The sequence below is a fragment of the Cherax quadricarinatus genome, chromosome 37, assembly GCF_038502225.1.
Source record: "Cherax quadricarinatus isolate ZL_2023a chromosome 37, ASM3850222v1, whole genome shotgun sequence".
Lineage (NCBI taxonomy): Eukaryota > Metazoa > Arthropoda > Malacostraca > Decapoda > Parastacidae > Cherax > Cherax quadricarinatus.
In genome coordinates this window covers 4,655,188-4,680,426 of record NC_091328.1, presented here as the reverse complement: position 1 = coordinate 4,680,426, position 25,239 = coordinate 4,655,188, and the positions used below count along the sequence as shown (strand labels likewise).

The 25,239-nt window shown below is 41.8% G+C and overlaps 1 protein-coding gene across 1 annotated transcript in view; it reads left to right on the top strand.

The window, feature by feature from the left end:
* Positions 1-25,239, top strand: part of LOC128703489 (uncharacterized) — a 60,030-nt gene that overhangs the window by 26,259 nt on the left and 8,532 nt on the right. Inside the window, exons 2-3 of the mRNA XM_053798187.2 lie at positions 14,102-14,331; positions 14,759-14,894. Coding sequence (XP_053654162.2) covers positions 14,102-14,331; positions 14,759-14,894 — 366 coding nt within the window. The remainder of the gene's footprint in view (positions 1-14,101; positions 14,332-14,758; positions 14,895-25,239) is intronic.

Below are 25,239 nucleotides of genomic sequence, written 5' to 3'. Positions count from 1 at the left end.
CAACTTGCAATTTTCAATCTTGCAAGTGATCATTATTTTCACTGTGGGATTCCCTGAGCTCCTTCAGATATTAATATTATGGAGGATGACTATAACCGTAAGGGTTATGCAGCTCCTGTGGGGAATGAGAAGGTAAGCAGGTGTCATCCTAGGGAGGGAAGGCTAGCTCTGGTGTCTTAGATCAAGGGTCTCTTCTCCAGCATCAAGGGCACACACACCCTCATTCACCCTTACCTGGAAGTATATTTAGAGAGAGCTTCGGGGGTCAAAGCCCCCATTTTGAAAATTTTCTACACAAGAAATTATGCATTACTTTTGCTCACTCTTATTGGTTTTCTTTCTCATATATGAAGTGATGCCTCTCTTACAATCACTGACACTCCCATTACCTCTCTTACAATCACTGACACTCCCATTACCTCTCTTACAATCACTCACACTCCCATTGCCTCTCTTACAATCACTCACACTCCCATTGCCTCTCTTACAATCACTCACACTCCCATTACCTCTCTTACAATCACTCACACTCCCATTACCTCTCTTACAATCACTCACACTCCCATTACCTCTCTTACAATCACTCACACTCCCATTACCTCTCTTACAATCACTCACACTCCCATTACCTCTCTTACAATCACTCACACTCCCATTACCTCTCTCACAATCACTCACACTCCCATTACCTCTCTTACAATCACTCACACTCCCATTACCTCTCTCACAATCACTCACACTCCCATTACCTCTCTTACAATCACTCACACTCCCATTACCTCTCTTACAATCACTCACACTCCCATTACCTCTCTTACAATCACTCACACTCCCATTACCTCTCACAATCACTCACACTCCCATTACCTCTCTTACAATTGCTTCCTACACTAGAGGATCTCTGCCGCAGTCATTCCCCCAGACAAAACACATTCTCTCAGCATCCCAGACCAACTCTCTCTTTCATTTGCTTTCCCCTAGACCATAAATGCAGCACGTATATATACATATATATATCTTAAGAGCTTTCAACATAGTTAATGTGTAGAAATCATGTTCATTATCTACAACTACATAAGCTCAGCATTATTTGACTTTAAAACGTTAAGTTCCACTTTACTGTATACTGCGAATCGGCATTTTCCTATTTCTTGTCGGGTATTTTAAGAGCTCGGATGCTGTGATAAGATATCAGAGGAGAGAGAGAGAGAGAGAGAGAGAGAGAGAGAGAGAGAGAGAGAGAGAGAGAGAGAGAGAGAGAGAGAGAGAGACAGACAGACAGACAGAGAATAACTTAGTATATACTTATGTGAATTTACAAGGATATTGCTAAAAAAAAACACGTTTCAAGAATGCTAATAATTCCGCGATCTACTGGAGAGTGATGTTGTGGAGGCAGTATCCTTACATAGTTTCAAGGAAAGGAACGACAAGACTCTTAGAGCGGGGGGAGAGTGGACGTAGTAGCCACCAGCGAAAAGGAGGGGCCAAGAGCTGCAACTCAATCCCTGCAACCGCAAACAGGTGAATACAAATAGGTGAGTACACACATTTAACGCTTGTATCAATAACGAGACTCAGAGGAAATACAATACTGGGGAATACAATACCGGGGAATGCAATACTGGGGAATACAATACTGGGGAATACAATACTGGGGAATACAATACTGGGGAATACAATACTGGGGAATGCAATACTGGGGAATACAATACTGGGGAATACAATACTGGGGAATACAATACTGGGGAATGCAATACTGGGGAATACAATACTGGGGAATACAATACTGGGGAATACAATACTGGGGAATACAATACTGGGGAATACAATACTGGGGAATACAATACTGGGGAATACAATACTGGGGAATGCAATACTGGGGAATACAATACTGGGGAATACAATACTGGGGAATACAATACTGTGGAATACAATACTGTGGAATACAATACTGGGGAATACAATACTGGGGAATACAATACTGGGAAATACAATACTGGGGAATACAATACTGTGGAATACAATACTGGGGAACACAATACTGGGGAATACAATACTGTGGAATGGAATACTGTGGAATACAAAACTGGGGAATACAATACTGGGGAATACAATACTGGGGAATACAATACTGGGAAATACAATACTGGGGAATACAATACTGGGAAATGCAATACTGGGGAATACAATAGTGGGGAATACAATACTGGGAAATACAATACTGGGAAATACAATACTGGGGAATTCAATACTGGGAAATACAATACTGGGGAATACAATACTGTGGAATACAATACTGTGGAATACAATACTGTGGAATACAATACTGGGGAATACAGTACTGGGGAATACAATACTGGAGAATTCAATACTGGGGAATTCAATACTGGGGAATACAATACTGGGGAATACAATACTGAGAAATACAATACTGGGGAATACAATACTGGGGAATACAACACTGGGGAATACAATACTGGGGAATACAATACAGGGAAATACAATACTGGGAAATACAATACTGGGAAATGCAATGCTGTAGAATACAATACTGGGGAATACAATACTGGGGAATACAATACAGGGGAATACAATACTGAGGAATACAATACTGTAGAATACAATACTGGGGAATACAATACTGGGAAATGCAATGCTGTAGAATACAATACTGGGGAATACAATACTGGGAAATGCAATGCTGTAGAATACAATACTGGGGAATACAATACTGGGGAATACAATACTGAGGAATACAATACTGTAGAATACAATACTGGGGAATACAATGCTGGGGAATACAATACTGGGGAATGCAATGCTGTAGAATACAATACTGGGGAATACAATGCTGGGGAATACAATACTGGGGAATACAATACTGGGAAATGCAATGCTGTAGAATACAATACTGGGGAATACAATACTGGGGAATACAATACTGGGGAATACAATACTGGGAAATACAATACTGGGGAATACAATACTGTAGAATACAATACTGGGGAATACAATACTGGGAAATACAATACTGGGGAATACAATACTGGGAAATACAATACTGGGGAATACAATAATGTACAATACAATACTGGGGAATACAATACTGTAGAATACAATACTGGGGAATACAATACTGAGGAATACAATACTGAGGAATACAATACTGGGGAATACAATACTGGGAAATACAATACTGGGGAATACAATACTGAGGAATACAATACTGAGGAATACAATACTGGGGAATACAATACTGGGAAATACAATACTGTGGAATACAATACTGGGAAATACAATACTGGGGAATACAATACTGAGGAATACAATACTGAGGAATACAATACTGGGGAATACAATACTGGGAAATACAATACTGGGGAATACAATACTGTAGAATACAATACTGGGGAATGCAATGCTGTAGAATACAATACTGGGGAATACAATACTGAGGAATACAATACTGTAGAATACAATACTGGGGAATAAATACTGGGGAATACAATACTGTAGAATACAATACTGGGGAATACAATACTGGGGAATACAATACTGTAGAATACAATACTGGGGAATACAATACTGGGGAATACAATACTGTAGAATACAATACTGGGGAATACAATACTGTAGAATACAATACTGGGGAATACAATACTGGGGAATACAATACTGTAGAATACAATACTGGGGAATACAATACTGGGTAATACAATACTGGGGAATACAGTACTGGAGAATACAGTACTGGGGAATACAATATCGGGGAATACAATACTGGGGAATACAATACTGGGGAATACAATACTGGGGAATACAATACTGGGGAATACAATACTGTAGAATACAGTACTATTTAATGCAATACTGGGGAATACAATACTGGGTAATGCAGTACTGGAGAATACAGTACTGGAGAATACAGTACTGGAGAATACAGTACTGGAGAAAACAATATTGGGGAATACAATACTGGGTGCGAAGGCACATTTCTACGCGACGATACTCTTCTCGCCCTCGGGATTTAGGAGTGCTTCAGATGGAGTCAAAACGTCGACATAAGTTTCCTCTCTGGAGTGTAGGTTATCTGTGAATTGAAAACAACCTACGTCAGATCTATCATAGAGTACTCAGAGCCACCATGGAGCCAGTAAGACCTGTCAACGAATTTTCAGAGCCACCATGAAACTCATACACATTGAAAAAATACGCAAAAATTCTAAAATATAAAAAAAAATCTCCAGCAGCCTGATATCGGAACCGATAAACAAAATCAGTGAAGAAAATGATTACGAACTGGATCCGGAGACGCAAGAAGAAGAAGAAGGAGAAAGAAGAAGGGAGAGCAAGTATAGAGACGTAAACACCACACAGAACACTGAGAGAGAAACAGAAAAGGTGGACAAAGATTTTTATCACAGATAAACAGAAGGCAAGAAGTCAGATGAGACAGAGATCTTTAGGCAGAATGGCATAGTTGAAGTCTAGACGGTGTCCAGTTGTGAAGAATCGAGGTTGATGGAGGCTGATCATCACAGCCGAAGGGAAGTTGAAAATTGAAGGTCGGGATACTACAAATGAAAGTACGAATACAGATAGGAAGTTGTATCTGCTTATCACCATAGCCGACTTTATACCTGCTTCACCCACACCTGCTTCACCCACACCTGCTTTACCCACACCTGCTTCACCCACACCTGCTTCACCCACACCTGATTCACCCACACCTGCTTCACCCACACCTGCTTTACCCACACCTGCTTCACCCACACCTGCTTCACCAACCCCTGCTTCACCCACACCTGCTTCACCCACACCTGATTCACCCACACCTGCTTTACCCACACCTGCTTCACCCACACCTGCTTCACCAACGCCTGCTTCACCCACACCTGCTTCACCCACACCTGATTCACCCACTCCTGCTTCACCCATACCTGCTTCACCAACACCTACTTCACCCACATCTGCTTCACCCACACCTGCTTCACCCACATCTGCTTCACTCACACCTGCTTCACCCAAACTGCTTCACTCACACCTGCTTCACTCACACCTGCTTCACCCACACCTGCTTCACCCACACCTGCTTCACTCAAACCTGCTTCACTCACACCTGCTTCACCCACACCTGCTTCACTCACACCTGCTTCACTCACACCTGCTTCACCCACACCTGCTTCACCCACACCTGCTTCACTCAAACCTGCTTCACTCACACCTGCTTCACCCACACCTGCTTCACCCACACCTGCTTCACTCACACCTGCTTCTCCCACATCTGCTTCACTCACACCTGCTTCACCCAAACTGCTTCACTCACACCTGCTTCACTCACACCTGCTTCACCCACACCTGCTTCACCCACACCTGCTTCACCCACACCTGCTTCACTCACATCTGCTTCACCCACACCTGCTTCACCCACACCTGCTTCACCCACACCTGCTTCACCCACACCTGCTTCACCCACACCTGCTTCACCCACACCTGCTTCACCAACACCTACTTCACCAACACCTGCTTCACCCACACCTGCTTCACCCACACCTGCTTCATTCACACCTGCTTCACCCAAACTGCTTCACTCACACCTGCTTCACTCACACCTGGTTCACCCACACCTGCTTCACCCACACCTGCTTCACCCACACCTGCTTCACTCACATCTGCTTCACCCACACCTGCTTCACCCACACCTGCTTCACCCACACCTGCTTCACCCACACCTGCTTCACCCACACCTGCTTCACCAACACCTTCACCCACATCTGCTTCACCCACACCTGCTTCACTCACACCTGCTTCAACCTCACCTGTTTCACCCACACCTGCTTCACCCACATCTGTTTCACCCACATCTGCTTCACCCACATCTGCTTCACCCACACCTGCTTCACCTACACCTGCTTCACCCACACCTGCTTCACCCACACCTGCTTCACCCACACCTGCTTCACCCACACCTGCTTCACCCACACCTGCTTCACCCACACCTGCTTCACCCACACCTACTTCACGCACATCTGCTTCACCCACACCTGCTTCATTCAAACCTGCTTCACCCACACCTGCTTCACCCACACCTACTTCACTCACATCTGCTTCACCCACACCTGCTTCACCCACACCTGCTTCACCCACACCTGTTTCACCCACACCTGCTTCACTCACACCTGCTTCACCCATACCTGCTTCACCCACACGTGCTTCACCCATACCTGCTTCCCCCACACCTTCCTCGGCCACACCTGCCTCGTCCACACCTGCCTCGCCCACACCTTCAGGCAGGCGGCTGTGTCGCGTAACATAGCCATAACCAGCCTCATAAGTCACGACATGACATAGAATTACACAAGAGTTTACCCACTCCATTATGTTTAATTCATTACCACCTGACCAGCTACTGTTGGCAAAGTACTCTCTCTCCATTACTCACGATTAATTTGCTTGTGGCTTTGTATGTGTGTGTGTGTGTGTGTGTGTGTGTGTGTGTGTGTGTGTGTGTGTGTGTGTGTGTGTGTGTGTGTGTGTGTGTGTGTGTGTGTGTGGTTCCAGGGGATGGGGGGTTCGATTCTCGGCTCCTTGCAGCACCTCCTTTCTCTTTATTAAACAACAAGGCGGACCGTTCCCTATTATTCGGATGCGCGGAGGAAGCGATGCGTCCTCTCACTCCATCAGCTTACACTCAGAAAACAATTTCCTGCACAACAAATGTGGCATCAGGAGCGAAGCAGAACAAGAAACGGCACTCTGACGAGTTTCTGATTGGCCGGGAAAGGCTGGCCCCCTCTTTACTATCTGATTATCGACGCCTCAGTCTTTACTCCAGTTTTTTTACTGACCTTTTTTTTCTACGAGGGTCTTTAATTCTACGCTTTCTTCTTCTTCTTTGGTTGTGCGTATGTTGTGTATTTTTCTGGTTGTATTATAGTTATACTCCTGGTCGTTGTATAGTGTATTCTCCTGGTTGTACAGTGGTACATTCTCCTGGTTGTACGCTGGTGTATTCTCCTGGTTGTACAGTGGTACATTCTCCTGGTTGTACGCTGGTGTATTCTCCTGGTTGTACAGTGGTACATTCTCCTGGTTGTACGCTGGTGTATTCTCCTGGTTGTACACTGATGTATTCTCCTGGTTGTACGCTGGTGTATTCTCCTGGTTGTACACTGGTGTATTCTCCTGGTTGTACAGTGGTACATTCTCCTGGTTGTACACTGGTGTATTCTCCTGGCTGTACAGTGGTACATTCTCCTGGTTGTACGCTGGTGTATTCTCCTGGTTGTACACTGATGTATTCTCCTGGTTGTACAGTGGTGTATTCTCCTGGTTGTACACTGGTGTATTCTCCTGGTTGTACACTGGTGTATTCTCCTGGTTGTACACTGGTGTATTCTCCTGGTTGCACACTGGTGTATTCTCCTGGTTGTACAGTGGTGTATTCTCCTGGTTGTACACTGGTGTATTCTCCTGGTTGTACACTGGTGTATTCTCCTGGTTGTACAGTGGTGTATTCTCCTGGTTGTACACTGATGTTTTCTCCTGGTTGTACAGTGGTGTATTCTCCTGGTTGTACGCTGGTGTATTCTCCTGGTTGTACGCTGGTGTATTCTCCTGGTTGTACACTGGTGTATTCTCTTGGTTGCACACTGGTGTATTCTCCTGGTTGTACAGTGGTGTATTCTCCTGGTTGTACACTGGTGTATTCTCCTGGTTGTACACTGGTGTATTCTCCTGGTTGTACTCTGGTGTATTCTCCTGGTTGTACTATGGTGTACTCTCCTAGTTGTACACATTTAGTTGTATTCGCCTGCATTCATTTATTTACTCCCCTAGCTGTGCATGTGTCTATTATTATTATTATTATTATTATTATTATTATTATTATTATTATTATTATTATTATTATTATTATTATTATTATTATTATTATTATTGTTGTTGTTATTGGGAATATTCGTGGGATAGTGGTGAACATGCATAGGTTACACTGATTTACTTTTCTTGTTGTGATTCACAGTTCCTGGCCAAGCATGTCTGTCAGCTGCTGTCTGCAAGATTCTTACTGGTTCCTAGCTTCCTGGGGACTTGAAATTAAGTGAAATTAATTGCTAAATCTGTTTACACCGCTTCCTCGTCCAGATCATCCCACTTCCTCGTCCAGATCATCCCACTTCCTCTTCCAGATCATCCCACTTCCTCGTCCAGATCCTTCCACATCCTCGTCACTCTTCAAACTAAAGGAGAAAGTTTTGACATGTCTGCAGCTCATTTCTTTCTCCTCGTCTGTCAGTCTTGTCAACTCCGTAACTAATTTGGTGACAAACTTCTGAATTCTTTTGTTTATTTTTTGTTTATAATCATTTAGGTGTGTTGTCCAGGCTGTCGGCGTGTGCTTCACCAGGAGTCTGACATGCCATGAGTATAGGAGCGTCAATAGCATTTATTTAGCCTTCTGGAGTCAGTCGCGGTTATTCGACTACACGAGGGTTATAAAGGCTGTGTGTAACGTGTCTTCCACTAGCCAAGAATAGGTATATTTGAGGATTAAAGTGAAAAATCAGTACGCTGAAAGATGTATATTTCTTGGTGTGTGATACTGTTTATGTGCTCCTCTCCTGAGGTGCTCCGAGTTCCGCTTACACTTAAATCCTCCTCAAGTGAGTATTTAGCTTTTTCCCTTTTAAGTAGTATTCAGTAGCCAAATGTCTGACCACTTTTTAGCACATCTACGTTCCGTCTACTCTTGTTTCTATACATCACAGCATCGAAAAAAAGGCATTTCGCTCATATGTGAGTTTTTTTTTTATGTCACCTAACTTGTCAAAAATAAATGCTTGTTCTGCCATAAGTGCGTTTATTCTATTATATCTATTTTACCTTTTCCAAATCATAGTCATTTGGACCTTTAATGCAGGTCGATATATGGAATGTCATCACCCATATTCCGGTCTGTGTAAGGAAGCATGAAGCTTAACCAGGGACAGTAAGTAACATGATTCTCTCACCCTCAATGTCAGCTTCCCTCTCGTAATTAGTAACTTTATGTTGACTGGGTTTTATTAGTCTTAGTAGACTCCAGGAACCTCTGTGTTATGGATCCTCCTGAGAAAGGGTAATATTCATGCTTAAGAAATTCCAGGCATCCTCGAATGAACTAATTAGAACTTTGCAACTGGTAAACTCTTTTGGAATACTGATGATGTCGTTTATAGCCACTGTGAAGGTTACTAGCACAAGCAAACATAAGAACTTTTGAAAAGAGGAACACTGTAACAGGCCTACTTGTCCATACTTGGCAGGTCCTTGCCAGACACAAACCCACTAACAAAAATATTCACCCAACCCATTATCAATATTACGCAAGGATTGTAATGCTACCCAAGGAATTATTAACCCGGAGGATTATTAGCTCAGGATAACCCAATAAAACTATATTATCAAACCGACTGACCTATTCCTTTTGCTGTTCTTTGATCCTCTCACCCAAGATGCGACCCACACCAGTCGCCAAACACCCAGACACCTATTTACTGCTAGGTAACCCAGGGGCAACAGGTGTAAGAAGACATGCCTAAATTTGCCACTAGTCAGGGAACCGACCCTCGGTCCCTTACAATGTCAACTAGCCCCGTTACCAAATGATCCAGGGGAAAAAATACACACTGTAAGGATGAACCAACTTGTATCAGCACTTAACAACATTCATCACTACCAAACCATCCACCTTAGATCATTATATCGATACAGCAGACTCACAGAGATTCCAAGAAGGAGACACTTCTGTTATGTATTTCGCCTGTTTAGTAGTGATGATATTAAGTAACTACGAATAGCAATGAAAACGAAATTAGAGGAGAGGACAGAGCGCCTACCCCGCCACATGAGTACCGTGAGTACGAGGACATGGTTAGCAAGGCAGTGAGAACCACACCTGTACATTAACGTATCATCACTGTAAAAATCGCCAGACGTAGTTTTCGAATCATTGTAATTTGCTACGGACTGTTTTAGTTTGTTTTACGATGATTATTAAGTCCAAAATCTGCACTGTTAAGGCAGTGAACCACTAATGTGACAATGAACCATAATGTGACTAACTTACTGAAGTGCTAGGAAGGAACAGTGACACGGGACAGTGCACTTCCTACGGTAAAAGACACTGGAGCGAAACAAGCTGTTACCGTGACAACGTTCCGCTCTATGTAGAGATTTTAACAACACACTGATCAACTTGATAATGGTCGACACAGCCCCCGGTAAAAATCTTCTGTTATATGTCTTTATTAAGCGTCACAATTATGCTCTTGGAAAACAGACATAGCCACTGTTAAGTAACTCATGATCTTAATTAAACAATAGTTGAGAGGGAGTGACAACAGTCCTGTTTCTTGACCTTGATTAAACAAGAGCCAGAAGTTACAATAGTTCTGTTTTTTGACCTTAATTAAACAAGTGCCAGATGGGAGTAACAATAACAAGACGTTTTGAGTAATTTATGACATTTATATAGTGCAGATATAATGGCAAACTGAGGCAAACAGAAGAAATACTGATGCCTAAGTTAGTGGGTAGTTCTCTCTCTCTCTCTGTTTCTCTCTCTCTCTCTCTCTCTCTCTCTCTCTCTCTCTCTCTCTCTCTCTCTCTCTCTCTCTGTGTGTGTGTGTGTGTGTGTGTCTCTCTCTCTTTCTTTTTACACAAGGTTTGACAAGGTTAGGTTAAGATTCCTAACTTTATTGGCAAGCTAAGAGCTGTTACCTACATCATCTCATCTGAAAGCATTTTTATTGTTATGAGACATACAAGTAGGGAACAGGATGAAGTTGGAGTCATCTGTGGGCCAGCATTTTCATTTGATCAACTGATTTTATCTCGTTGACATCATTATGCTTTACGAATGTGTTCCATACTCCAGTCATCCTGGGTATATATGATTTCAGATGGAGTGATGTTCTGGAGAAGGGTACAGCCAGAGTGAAGTTGCTGCTTTCTGCCCGTCTTGTGGCATAAAAGCTTGTTTCACGCTGTCCTCGAAGTGAATCCAAGTGTGGTACTTTGACAATATTGGCCTTGTACATAACAGTAAGGCCACCCACATCCCTCCTGTGTTGAAGGCTCTACTGAAATGACAGATCAATCCAGGATGGGTCCAGGCGAGAGATGAGACGTCTTGCTCTGTTCTCTACTTTGTCAAGCAGTCGCAGATGAGAGGAGGGGGGAGTGAGGCAAACCAAGAAAGTGAGCATACTCAAGGTGTGAGCGTACTTGTGCCTCGTACAGAATCTTGCAACCCCTACTGTCAAGCAGATACGAGATACGGCGAAGTGCTGTAAGCTTCCTGGCTGTCTTGTTTGCAAGATTTACAACATGGTTCTTCATGGTTAGTTTGGAGTCAAATTTCACCCCAAAAATATCAACTTCTTCTCCAGATGCCAACACCCTCCCATTCATCCTCACTACTGCACCAGCATTACCATCTCTCTCTCTCTCACTCTCTCTCTCTCTCTCTCTCTCTCTCTCTCTCTCTGTCTCTCTCTCTCCTCTTTTCACAGTCTTTATCAATATTCCCCCCCCTCTCCATTTTCCGTTATATATGTATCCATTTGGCCCCTCACTTTTTTTGGTAACCAATGCCTAGCCAAAATATCATAGTTTACCCCTGGCAACACAATAACAGAAAATAGCGTAGAGTCCTGTACCAGCCTGTAGGAGTTATGTTGGTCCAGTCACCTCCTGTGAGTTACTGTAATGGCCAACCAATACAGAACACACATTACATACATTGATCGGGAGTAATGAGGGGGGAGAGGATTAACTAGTGTTTTATCACCTTCATCACTTCCTCCTCGTTGTGTGTGGGGGAGGCGGGGGTGTGTTTTGTTGTAATGAGGAGTGAGTTTGTGAGTTTCGGGGAGTTTGAGGTGTTGGAGAGAGCTGTGATGTGTTTCTTAGTCTTTCTCTCTCTCTTTATCAGTCAGTGTTAATAAGACACACTATGCAGTTTATGTCATTTTACTGGGAAGACGTTTCGCCCAGCAGGGACTTAATTCTCTCACTCCTCTCATGATGTGCTCCCCGGGCTACCACTCTGTAACGTGTTTCCTCCCCAGAACGACCGTTGGCACTGGGGTATTTCTCCCCACCATCGTTGGAGTTAGGAGGACAAGGTAGTTTGGGGGTGAGAGAGAGAGAGAGAGAGAGAGAGAGAGAGAGAGAGAGAGAGAGAGACCAGTTGGTAGGCGGAAGCCAATAAAAATCAGATAACTATAATGGGGAGTGTGGAGGGAACAGCCTGCCAGGGAGAGATGTCGCTCCTGAAATTCTAGTGTGATTGGGTTGGCTTCGACCGGTCCTGGGAAATGGGAATTTTTTTGGGGGGGTAACACTGTTCTGGGATTAATGCAATACTTTCCAGGGGCGGTTGTGTGAGTTTGGTTTGGTCGTGAAATGTAATCAGTGTTCAGTTAGGTGTTTCCTCTAGTGGATTTATGAATGTGGTGTTGCTGCTACAGGAGAATGTGCTGGTGATGGTGCTACAGTTAATGTATCTATATTTATAAAGTATATATATATATATATATATATATATATATATATATATATATATATATATATATATATATATATATATATACGTATATATATATATATATATATATATATATATATATATATATATATATATATATATATATATATATATATATATATATATATATATATATATATATATATATATATAAACCGCATATAGAAGCTTACGAAGACGTTTCGGTCCGACTTGGACCATTTACATATGTGTGTATGTGTGTATGTGTGTATATATATATGTGTGTGTGTGTGTGTATATGTATTTATAATTATGTATGTATATGTAGTTCCTAGATAATGTGAGAAGTCACGAAAGCGCTTGGAATTTCACTATTCTTTCACAGTGGTTGTTTTGCATCTGTATATGTATATATTAGTACGTATACACTTTGAGTGTTACGTAGTGAAACCCTATGCATTAACACCATAGACTTTATATCAATTATTTTGTACTTAGCCTTTCTCTCTCTTTCAAATGTACAGTTCCTCTCCATACACAGCTCTACAACCCTCTACACATTTTTAATCTCCTTATCTTACACCCTGAACTCCACAACGTTTTTCTCCGCCTTTCATCTGGCCTTCACACCTCCTGAAATCTGACAACTCTCACTCAAAAAAAAGTGTTGACGGAGGGTAAAAGCTATAAAACTCTCTTTGACAAAGCGGATCCTTCAAAAAGTACAATCTGAATTCGATGCCGACATTCTGGAAGTTCTGGTCCAGAGACACAGTCTAAAAGACAAATCTTTTCGGAGTAAGTTACGTGAAAAAAGCTAACGTTATTTTATTGTTGACGTGTTCCGCCTGAAGGCCAGACTTCACGTTGTGATTATAATACCATAGAGAGTCGAAGAGGTGGAAAAATAATTTTGAGGAGATAAATCCACTCAGTGTTGATAGAAGGGGGTCAGTCCCTCAGCCCTGATAAAAGGTGGTTAGTCTTCTGGCGCTCGATTCGCTCCGTGTCCATGAATTACAATATAAGAACGGAGGGAGCATTGCTAAAGACCTACTGGCTATGCTAGGCATTTCCTAAAACCAAACACTCGATACTAGGACGTTAAAACACGTGTGCAACACGTTTAATATTATAAGAACACGTTTAAAGCCTGTGGGCGAAACGTCTAATACATTAATAATAATAATAATAATAATAATAATAATAATAATAATAATAATAATAATAATAATAATAATAATAAATATTATTATAATTATTATTATTATTATTATTATTATTATTATTATTATTATTATTATTATTATTATTATTATTATTATCATTATTATGATACTGATACGTATCTCTTCCTCTCTCTGCTTGGAAGTCAGCCTACCTTCCCGTCAGCCTGTCTGCCTGCCTATGTGTCTACCTTTCTCCCTTTCTACGTGAGTGACAGCTTGGATAATAATAATTATAATAATAATAATAATTATTATTATTTATTATTATTATTATTATTAATTATTTATTATTATTATTATTATTATTACTGTACAGGTGGTGTTGGTGGGGTGCGCATTACCAGGCTGGAAGTACCAGCTGAGGCCCTGGTAGATGACGAGGTACATCTACGCTGTGACTACGAGGATGAGGGCGGCTCTTCCTTGTACACTCTGAAATGGTACAAGGATGGCAGGGAGTTCTACCGTCACCAACCCGGCCTGTCCTCTCAGACAGCTGATGACCGCTGTCACAACACCTATCCCGTAGACGGCGTCAACCTTGACGTGAGTTTGGCATGTTCTCGTTGACGTGTAACGTGGTTTTTTGTTTATTTATGACGTGCTCTTGATGTGAATGTGTGACGTGTTGCCATTAACGTGTGACGTGCTTTTTGATGACATGTGATTTGTTCTTGACGTGAGTGTGTGACGTGTTCTCGTTGACGTGTAACGTGCTTTTTGTTGATATGTGACGTTCTCTTGACGTGAGTGTGTGACGTGTTCTCCTTGACGTGAATATAACGTATTCTTCGGCCATTCCGAAGCTGATGGGGGGTTTTGTCGGGTTTGAAACCTTTAGACTACACTAGGGTATAGTACCCAATGAGATATACCCGACTTTCAAAGTACCCAAGAATAAATTCCGAATGTGCATGTGTACTGTCGCTCAGTGTAGACTGTATCTTGCAGTGTTACTGTGTCTCCCACACAGTGTTGGGTGTCGACGGAGAGGGAGGTGGTGTTACAGAGAGTATCGACCACCACCTCAGGAGAGTATCTCTGTGAGGTCATCGGCGAACATCCCAAGTTCCGCAAGGTGGTACGCAAGGCCCACCTCCACGTCTTTTGTGAGTTAACACTGAATTATTTCTTCTTCTTCTTTTTCTCCTCCTGCTGATACTTTTGCTTCTTATTGTTACTTCTCCTGGTGTATAATCCTATGGGTTTAGCGCTCCCCCATGATAATAATAATAATTATAATTGTTACTTCTCCTTCATCTTCTCCTCTTCCTCCTTCATTTTCTTCTCGTCCTTCTCCTCTTCCTTCTTCTCCTCTCCTTTCATCTTCTTCCTCCCCTTCATCCTCATTGTCCTCCTCCTCCTCATTCTCCTAATCTTTTACTTCTATTCTTTGTCTTTATTAGTGTTGCTATTATTCACTTCCTCTTAAGTGTCTGCCTTTTCATTCTTTTATTCTTAATTCCTCAAACTTATCATTTTTAATTCGCTCATAACTCGTGAAGGCTCCACTCGATCGGCTTCAAACTTCCAGTGCCTGTGTAATAAGTCCATCAAAATTGATGGATTTATTACATCGACTTCAGGCTGAGGGACTGATCCCTCAAACTCCTTCTGATATTCACCATTCTTCTTTGTAATGGACTGATGAAACCACTGTGTGGCGAAACGTTTCAACAGCAAAACCACTCAAGTATTGCACATGTATCTAATTTATCAACTTATCGGTTCACTGAACCATTTATCAGCAAAAAATAAAATAATTGAAAATATTGTGAGACTGGCTAATTATCACAGGTAGAGGACTGAAGATATTTTCAGGGTCTTAAAGCCTCTCTTTCTGGGCAGAAATTCACCTTACCCTCTGCCTATTATAGGTACCTGGGTGTTAGTCGACTGGTGTGGGTCGCATCCTGGGCACAAAATTGATCTAATTTGTCTGAAATACTCTGCAATACAAGGACCTTTCTATACAGTAGTATATCATTGATGTCAGTATACCTAGAATATATTCTTGTAGAAATAAATATTATTATTATTATTATTATTATTATTATTATTATTATTATTATTATTATTATTATTATTATTAATATTATTATTATTATTATAATTATTACTATCATTATCATTATTATATTATTATTATTATTATTATTATTATTATTATTATTATTATTATATAATAATAATAATAATAATAATAATAATAATAATAATAATAATAATAATAATAATATTATTATTATATACTAGTAATAATAATAATAATAATAATAATATTATTATTATTATTATTATTATTATTATTATTATTATTATTATTATTATTAATAATAAAATTGACATTTGGTTATATATTTTCATGTTCTGAGATTTTTGAAGTATTTTTTTTTAGAAATCTTATTTTTTTTCACAAAAATTTCGATATTTTTAGCTCAAAAGTTTTAATTTAGATGAATATTTTTAGGCGAATATTTTTGCTAGTGGGTTTGGGTTTGAGAAGGACCTGCCAGGTATGGGCAGATATTTTCTCAAACGACATTAAAACCTGCAGTCTTGGCGTCGTAGTTCCACCACCGTTTCTTCCCTATATTTATTTTGTTGTCTTGTGGTCACAGCACTGGATTTGCACTTTACTCTCTGTCTTGTGGTCATACTTTATCATTCATTATGTCTGGCCGCGATGAGAGCCGTGTATCGTGGGAAGCAAGAAAGATCTGAAGGAATAATAGTCATTACTATCCCTTGTTTACACTGCCGATCTTGAAGCGACAGTGTAGTATAACCCAGATAGCACCACTGGCACGAGACTACTAGCTTAACGTACATCATTATCATATTTACGTAGAGAGCTACACTTGCTAGAGTCGTTAAGGGAAAGTAGTAGTGGAGGCTTGGTCCTCCCTCTGCTAATCGCTACACACAGACTACTCTCGCAGTCAGGCTTCCTCCCGGTCTTATTGTATAACAATTTGCAATGCAAATTATTGGTGGGCGGCGATACATAAATGGACTGGGATTGGGATGACGTCCGCTTGGCACTGGAGGGTCATGGTATATGTCAGAGGAAGTCGTGATGATTGCCCGTGTAGCAGCGTGTGTTGTGTAGCTCTCTCACACTTGTGGACGGTGGAGACCAAGTACCGGAGTAGAAAGCTGCACCTTTTACCGTCGTCCAGGTAGGACAGGCAGTGAGCTGTAGCTTAAGCCTTTTTTACACTCGTGCTTAGAGCTCTTACACTCCGAAGCCAGAAGAGGAGAGCAAGCACTAGAGTTGAAGCTCTCTCACACTCCTGGAGTAGGAAGAAGTAGGCAGCAAGAGCTGGTGAGTTTGAAGGAGCTGGGATAACTGTGGCCGATTGTTGCTCAGTTTGGAGTACGACAAGAAACACTGGAAACAATTGGAGCAGCAGCTGCAACAACTCGCGGGATGAGTTTATATTCTGCTGGTGACTGGGGGAAGACAGCTGGTGAATCAGCAGGAAGATCATACATGTAGGTGTCTATAAACGAGGGAAATAACGATAGATATTATAAACATCTGGATAAAACACTGCGAGAGTGGCAGAGAAATAGCGAGAGGAAGGCAGTGTGATAAACGAGTGTGTGGCAGAATGACTCAAGTTCACACTAAGGGCCTCAGAAGTCCACACAAAGGTCCACAGAAGTCTACACTAAGGTCCATAGAAGTACACAATAGGATCCTCAGAAATCCTCACTAAGGTTCTCAGAACCACACCTAAGCAAGCCCTTCTAAAGCTAATTTTAACAAATTCTTGTCCGTTTCCATGACGATGAAAACCTGGATACGAGTTTGTTTATTTACAGAGAGAACTTAGTACTGGAAACTAATGTATGGAGAGACTGGAACTGTGTGTGTGTGTGTGTGTGTGTGTGTGTGTGTGTGTGTGTGTGTGTGTGTGTGTGTGTGTGTGTGTGCGTGAATGACTGACAGATACAAAATGTGAGAAGTAGATGTGGTGTTAGACGGCTGAATAGACAGTCTTAGAAACATATGTTAGACCAACTGAGGAACATGTGTGTGTTTGACCAACTGAGGAACATGTGTGCGTTAGACCTACTGAGGAACATGTGTGTTAGACAAATTTAGAAGCATGTGTGTTATATTAACTTAGGAACAAGTGTGTTAGACCAACTTAGGGACATATGTGTTAGACCAACTTAGGGACATATGTGTTAGACCGACTTAGAAGCATGTGTGGCTACATACAGGTGGAGTGTGAGAGTGACCAACCCCCTAAGACTGAGGTATAATACAATGAAAATGAACGATCTCATGACAGTTTTAAATCGATAGTGAACGTAAGGAAGAGAGAGAGAGAGAGAGAGAGAGAGAGAGAGAGAGAGAGAGAGAGAGAGAGAGAGAGAGAGAGAGAGAGAGAGAGAGAGAGAGAGAGAGAGAGAGAGAGAGAGAGAGAGAGAGAGAGAGAGAGAGAGAGAGAGAGAGAGAGAGAGAGAGAGAGAGAGAGAGAGAGAGCAAGAGACGAGGAAGAGATGCAAAAGGTGTCGACATGAAAAAAAAACTCTTGAGAGACACCAACAGCAACAAAACATATGAGTGTGAGTTTCGCTCTCAAGAGTCCACCGTCCTCATGCTGAGTATTTTTACCAAGTTGTGGAATCACTCCTGTAACAACAGCAGCACTGCCAGTAAAACCGCTTTTATTGACCGTTAAGGAGTGTAAGCGAATGAGCATCTCTCCCTGCCAAGTACCGCTGTTCAGCTTCCCGTCCTCTGTCAAGTCCCCGTGGAGCTCTGGGGAGTCTCCGTGGAGCTCTAGTGAGTCCCCGTGGAGCTCTGGCCAGTCTCCGTGAAGCTCTCTTGAAGAATAATACGAAGAGTTACACTGAGTGGGTGACGGGCGGGTGACGGGCGGGTGACGGGTGGGTGACGGTGGGTGACGGGTGGGTGACGGGTGGGTGGGATGGTGGGTGACGGTGGGTTATGGTGGGTGATGGGGGTGGGGTGGGTGGGTGATGGTGGGGTGACGGGTGAATGACGGGTGGGTGACGAGTGGGTGACGGGTGGGTGACGAGTGGGTGTCGGGTGGGTGACGGGCACAGTGAGCAACAAATGCCAATTATACAGTGTGTGTGTGGGGCCCCCTGGGTGAGTGTGTGTGTGGGGCCCTCCGGGTTGAGTGTGTGTGTGGGGCCCCCTGGGTGAGTGTGTGTGGGGGCCCCCCGGGTGAGTATGTGTGTGTGGGACCTCCCGGGGTGAGTGCATGTGGTGGGCCCCCGGTAAGAGAATGTGGTCCCCCGCGAGTATGTGTGTGTGTGGGGCCCTACAGGATACGTCCTGGATCAAGGGACCAGCCAAGTGAGCTTAAAAAGGATCACTGGGATCAAGGGAGAGTGGTCGCAATCCTTGGGGGTTCTGGCAGCTAGCACAACCTGGCACTTTCCACCAGGAAGTGAGCTCAGGAACTGAGCCCAGGAAATGAACCCAGGAAATGAACTCAGTAAGTGAGCCTAGGAAGTGAGCCCAGGAAACGAGCCCAGGAAGTGAGCCCAGGAAATGAGCCCAGGAAATGAACCCAGGAAGTGAGCCTAGAAAGTGAGCCCAGGAAACGAGCCCAGGAAGTGAGCCCAGGAAGTGAGCCCAGCCAGGACCGAGTGGGAAGCAAAAATATGGGAATATAATGAAGGGCGTAAAAAGAGAATAAATATGGAATTACGTTGAACCTGGACAAGAATAAAGGAGGGAGAGAGAGAGAGAGAGAGAGAGAGAGAGAGAGAGAGAGAGAGAGAGAGAGAGAGAGAGAGAGAGAGAGAGAGAGAGAGAGAATGGTCATCATAAAAGTATGAGAGAATGTACTAAGAATGCGTTGATGTCGTGTTGGGAATGGGCCGAGACAAGGGAACAAGAGTAGGGAGGATTCCCAGGGAAGTTCGTGTGTGGGATGTAGGGTAGGAAGGATGTGGGAAGGGTAAGAGAAGATATGGGAAGGGTAGGAAGGATGTGGGAAGGGTAAGAGAGGATGTGGGAAGGGTAGGAGGGATGTCGGAAGGATAAGAGAGGATGTGGGAAGGGTAGGAGGGATGTGGGAAGGGTATCATAGATGTGGGAATGATAGGAATTGATTCTCCACACACACACAAATAACCCGCACATAGAGGAGGGTAGGTTACGACGACGTTTCGGTCCGACTTGGACCATTTACAAAGTCACACTAACGAGAAGTAGAGCAGGACGGGTATGTATAGGCGGGATGTGGTAATGGAAGTAGTAGTAGTAGTAGTAGTAGTAGTAGTAGTAGTAGTAGTAGTAGTAGTAGTAGTAGTAGTAGTAGTAGTAGTAGTAGTAGTAGTAGTAGTAGTAGTAGTTCCCATATCGGCAATGGGAACGCGCCTCGATCCTAAGACCCTCCATACTGCAGTGGCTCTGCGCCTAGCTGCCCCAATTCACACGGAATATACATGTATTTGCGGCGAAGCGCAAGCAGACCAATACGGTCTACATGGTCTTAACTGTTCCAAAACCAAGGGCTGGCATGCAAGACACAACGAGGTCAAACACCATCTCGGCTGGATGCCCAGCCGAGAGGTAGCCCCGATCAGTAGCAGCCAACAATACCCACAACCCAGCAAACCGCCCCGACGGGATCACCATCTATCCTTGGAAGAATGGCAAGCTCTTAGCATGGGACTATACCTGTGTGTCCACACTGGCGGACATCTATATCCATCACAGTGTGGGGCGACAGGGAGGAGCTGCTGACCACAGGGGGAGTACAAGTTGAAGGAAGTACAGGGACATAAGCCAACAGTATCATTTTGTCCCAATGGGATCAGAGACTTTGGGATCATGGGGAAAAACACGCAACACATTTCCTTAAAGAATTGGGTTCCAGACTTATCGACACCACCAGAGACCAAAGGGCAGCCACTTTCATGTTCCAGCGCCTCAGCGTGGCCATCCAGAAAGGAAATGCTTGTTGCATACTTCGCTCGCGTCCAGCCTCGGAGGCTGGACCATTGTATTCAGGGGGTGGTAGGAGAAGAAAATGTTCAAACAGCTCCGGGGAGAACCTTGAGTTTTCCCTGAGGTACGTTTATTGTCTTCTCTGAGGATGAGGGTCCCCAGTCCAGTTATAGAGGTGGTACCTCCCTATATATTACAATATATTTATATATATATATATATATATATATATATATATATATATATATATATATATATATATATATATATATATATATATATATATATATATATATATATATATATATATATATATATATATGTGTGTGTGTGTGTGTGTGTGTGTATAAGATCACAGTAAACAGGTGATTTCAGAATATGCAAAACAACCACTGTGAAAGAATAATGAAATTCCAAGCGCTTTCGTGACTACTCACATTATCAAGGAGCATTGTTCCTTGAAAATACTTTCGTCATCATTCAACACTTTCACCTCACTCACACATAATCACTGCTTTTGCAGAGGTGCCCAGAATACAACACGTTAGAAGCATATACATATAAAAATACACAACATATCCCTCCAAACTGCCAATATCCCAAACTCCTCCTTTAGAGTGCAGGCATTGTACTTCCCATTTCCAGGACTCAAGTCCAGCTATATGAAAATAACCGGTTTCTCTGAATCCCTTCACTAAATATTACCCAAATACCATTCGTCTCCATTCACTCCTATCGAACACGCTCACGCACGCCTGCTGGAAGTCCAAGCCCCTCGCCCACAAAACCTCCCTTACCCCTTCCTTCCAACCTTTTCGAGGACGACCCCTACCCCGCCTTCCTTCCCCTACAGATTTAAATGCTCTCCATGTCATTCTACTTTGATCCATTCTCTCTAAATGACCAAACCATCTCAACAACCCCTCTTCAGCCCTCTGACTTACACTTTTATTAACTCCACACCTTCTCCTAATTTCCACACTCCGAATTTTCTGCATAATATTTACACCACACATTGCCTCCACTGCCTCCAACCGCCTCCTCGCTGCAGCATTTACAACCCATATAAGAGTGTTGGTACTACTATACTTTCATACATTCCCTTCTTTGCCTCCATAAATAACGTTTTTTGCCTCCACATATACCTCAATGCACCACTCACCTTTGTTCCTTCATCAGTTCTATGATTAACCTCATCCTTCATAAATCCATCCGCCGACACGTCAGCTCCCAAGTATCTGAAAACATTCACTTCTTCCATACTCCTCCTCCCCAATTTGATATCCAATTTCTCTTTATCTAAATCATTTGATACCCTCATCACCTTACTCTTTTCAATGTTCACTTTCAACTTTCTACCTTTACACAGACTCCCAAACTCATCCACTAACCTTTGCAATTTTTCTTTAGAATCTCCGATAAGCACAGTATCATCACCAAAAAGCAACTGTGTCAATTCCCATTTTGTATTTGATTTCCCATAATTTATTCCCACCCCTCTCCCGAACACCCTAGCATTTACTTATTTTACAACCCCATCTATAAATATATTAAACAACCATGGTGACATTACACATCCCTGTCTAAGACCTACTTTTACCGGGAAGTTGTCTCCCTCTCTTCTACACACCCTAACCTGAGCCTCACTATCCTTATAGAAACTCTTTACAGCATTTAGTAACTTACCACCTATCCCATATACTTGCAACATCTGCCACATTGCTCCCCTATCCACTCTATCATATGCCTTTTCTAAATCCATAAATGCAATAAAAACTTCCCTACCTTTATCTAAATGCTGTTCACATATATGCTTCAATGTAAACACTTGATCTACACATCCCCTACCCACTCTGAAGCCTCCTTGCTCATCCGCAATCCTACATTCTGTCTTACCTCTAATTCTTTCAATTATAACCCTACCATACACTTTTCCTGGTATACTCAGTAAACTTATTCCTCTATAATTTTTACAATATCTTTTGTCCCCCTTCCCTTTATATAAAGGGACTATACATGCTCTCCGCCAATCCCTAGGTATCTTCCCCTTTTTCAAACATTTATTAAACAAAAGTACCAACCACTCCAACACTATATCCCCCTTTCTTTTAACATTTCTGTCATGATCCCATCAGTTCCAGCTGCTTTACCCCCTTTCATTCTACGTAATGCCTCACGCACCTCCCCCACACTCACATCCTGTTCTTCACTCCTAAAAGATGGTATATCTCCCAGGCCAGTGCATGAAATTACCGCTTCCCTTTCTTCATCGACATTTAAAAGTTCCTCAAAATATTCTCGCCATCTACCCAATACCTCCCTCTCCCCATCTACTAACTCTCCTACTCTGTTTTTAACTGACAAATCCATTCGTTCTCTAGGCTTTCTTAGCTTGTTTAACTCACTAATTTTTTTTCTTATTTTCATCAAAATTTCTTGACAGTGCCTCTCCCACTCTATCATCTGCTCTCCTTTTGCACTCTCTCACCACTCTCTTCACCTTTCTTTTACTCTCCATATACTCTACTCTTCTTATAACACTTCTGCTTTGTAAAAACCTCTCGTAAGCTACCTTTTTCTCTTTTATCACACCCTTTACTTCATCATTCCACCAATCACTCCTCTTTCCTCCTGCCCCCACCCTCCTATAACCACAAACTTCTGCCCCACATTCTAATACTGCATTTTTAAAACTATTCCAACCCTCTTCAACCCCCTCACTACTTATCTTTGCACTAGCCCACCTTTCTGCCAATAGTCGCTTATATCTCACCAGAACTCCCTCCTCCCTTAGTTTATACACTTTCACCTCCCTCTTACTTGTTGTTTCCACCTTCCTCTTTTCCCATCTACCTCTTACTCCAACTGTAGCTACAACTAAATAATGATCCGATATATATATATATATATATATATATATATCGGATATATATATATATATATATATATATATATATATATATATATATATATATATATATACATATATATATATACATATATATATATATATATATATATACATATATATATATATATATATATATATATATATATATATATATATATATATGTATATATATATATATATATATATATATATATATAATATATATATATATATATATATATATATATATATATATATATATATATATATATATATATATATATATATACATATATATATATATATATATATATATATATATATATATATATATATATATATATATATATATATATATATATATATATATATATATATATATATATATATATATATATACATATATATACGATACCTCTCAGCAGTAGTCCAACTCGTTGTCCTGCCGAGATCGTTGTGTCCCGAGTATTTTCTCTCAACCATTGTTCGGCAGTTAATCTAAGTCAGTGTTCCTAGGAGGATCCAGGTTATCCTCGTCCGCCTGGTTCACGAGGACACTCGCTGAATAGATAGACAAAATCCGCTTAGATTCCTGGGTGAGTAGTGCTGTCTTCAAGAACCGCTGAGGGCCATGTATCTTCGCTGGTGTGGGTATACAAGTGACATGCAGCCTTTATGAGCCTCGTGTAGACGCAAGAACGCATCACGGTGAAGAGGGTCAGCCCAAGTAAGGGCGAGAATTGAATTAGTTATATTTACCCCAACAACTCCAGCTCCTGTCACTTATAGTGACACGTAATGTAATAGCCGTGCTCAGAGACACTAACGCGAGCCAACATTATCTATGAATACTGATGCAACACTGGCGACAGCGCGTCTCGCAATACACTGTTGTAAAACTGGTAACCGTGTGTCTCATAGCGAAACACAGATGCAACACTGTGGACTGTGCAGCAACATCGCCTACATTAACCCTACTTCCGTAACAATGAGCCGACACATAAGGCTTTGCTTGCAAGATGAGGAAATAAAACACCAACACCTGCCAGACTAACAACGAGAACCACAATACCTGCAAACATCCGCACCACAACCTAGAACATTTGCACCATCTTAAACGCTTACCTCGCCACCTACAACACATGCAACTCCAGTAACACCACCTACGCCATCACCTGCATAACCAGCCTCAACAACACCGTAACAAATGACGTTTAGAGAAACTGAAAGACTACCTAGAATAATTATATGTATCGTGAAATTGATATCTCCCCAATATATATATATATATATATATATATATATATATATATATATATATATATATATATATATATATGTATATTATCAGCATCGTGATAGGCGTCTGTGTTTACCAACGAGGACCTTCGTTGAACGCTAAACAAACATCCGTAGCTTTGCATTACGTAATTATAATCACAAAATGATCTTAATTAATCATTTATTTAAACAAGCTTCGCTAAAAGGCTATCGCCTGGGGATAAAAGCTTTTTATATAAGTGCAATTTCCAGGATATAATAGGATATATCTCAGTCAGAGTTAAGCTTATTGGAAGTTGTGGACGGGAACTGTAGCAGTTTCAGGCTGGCACCG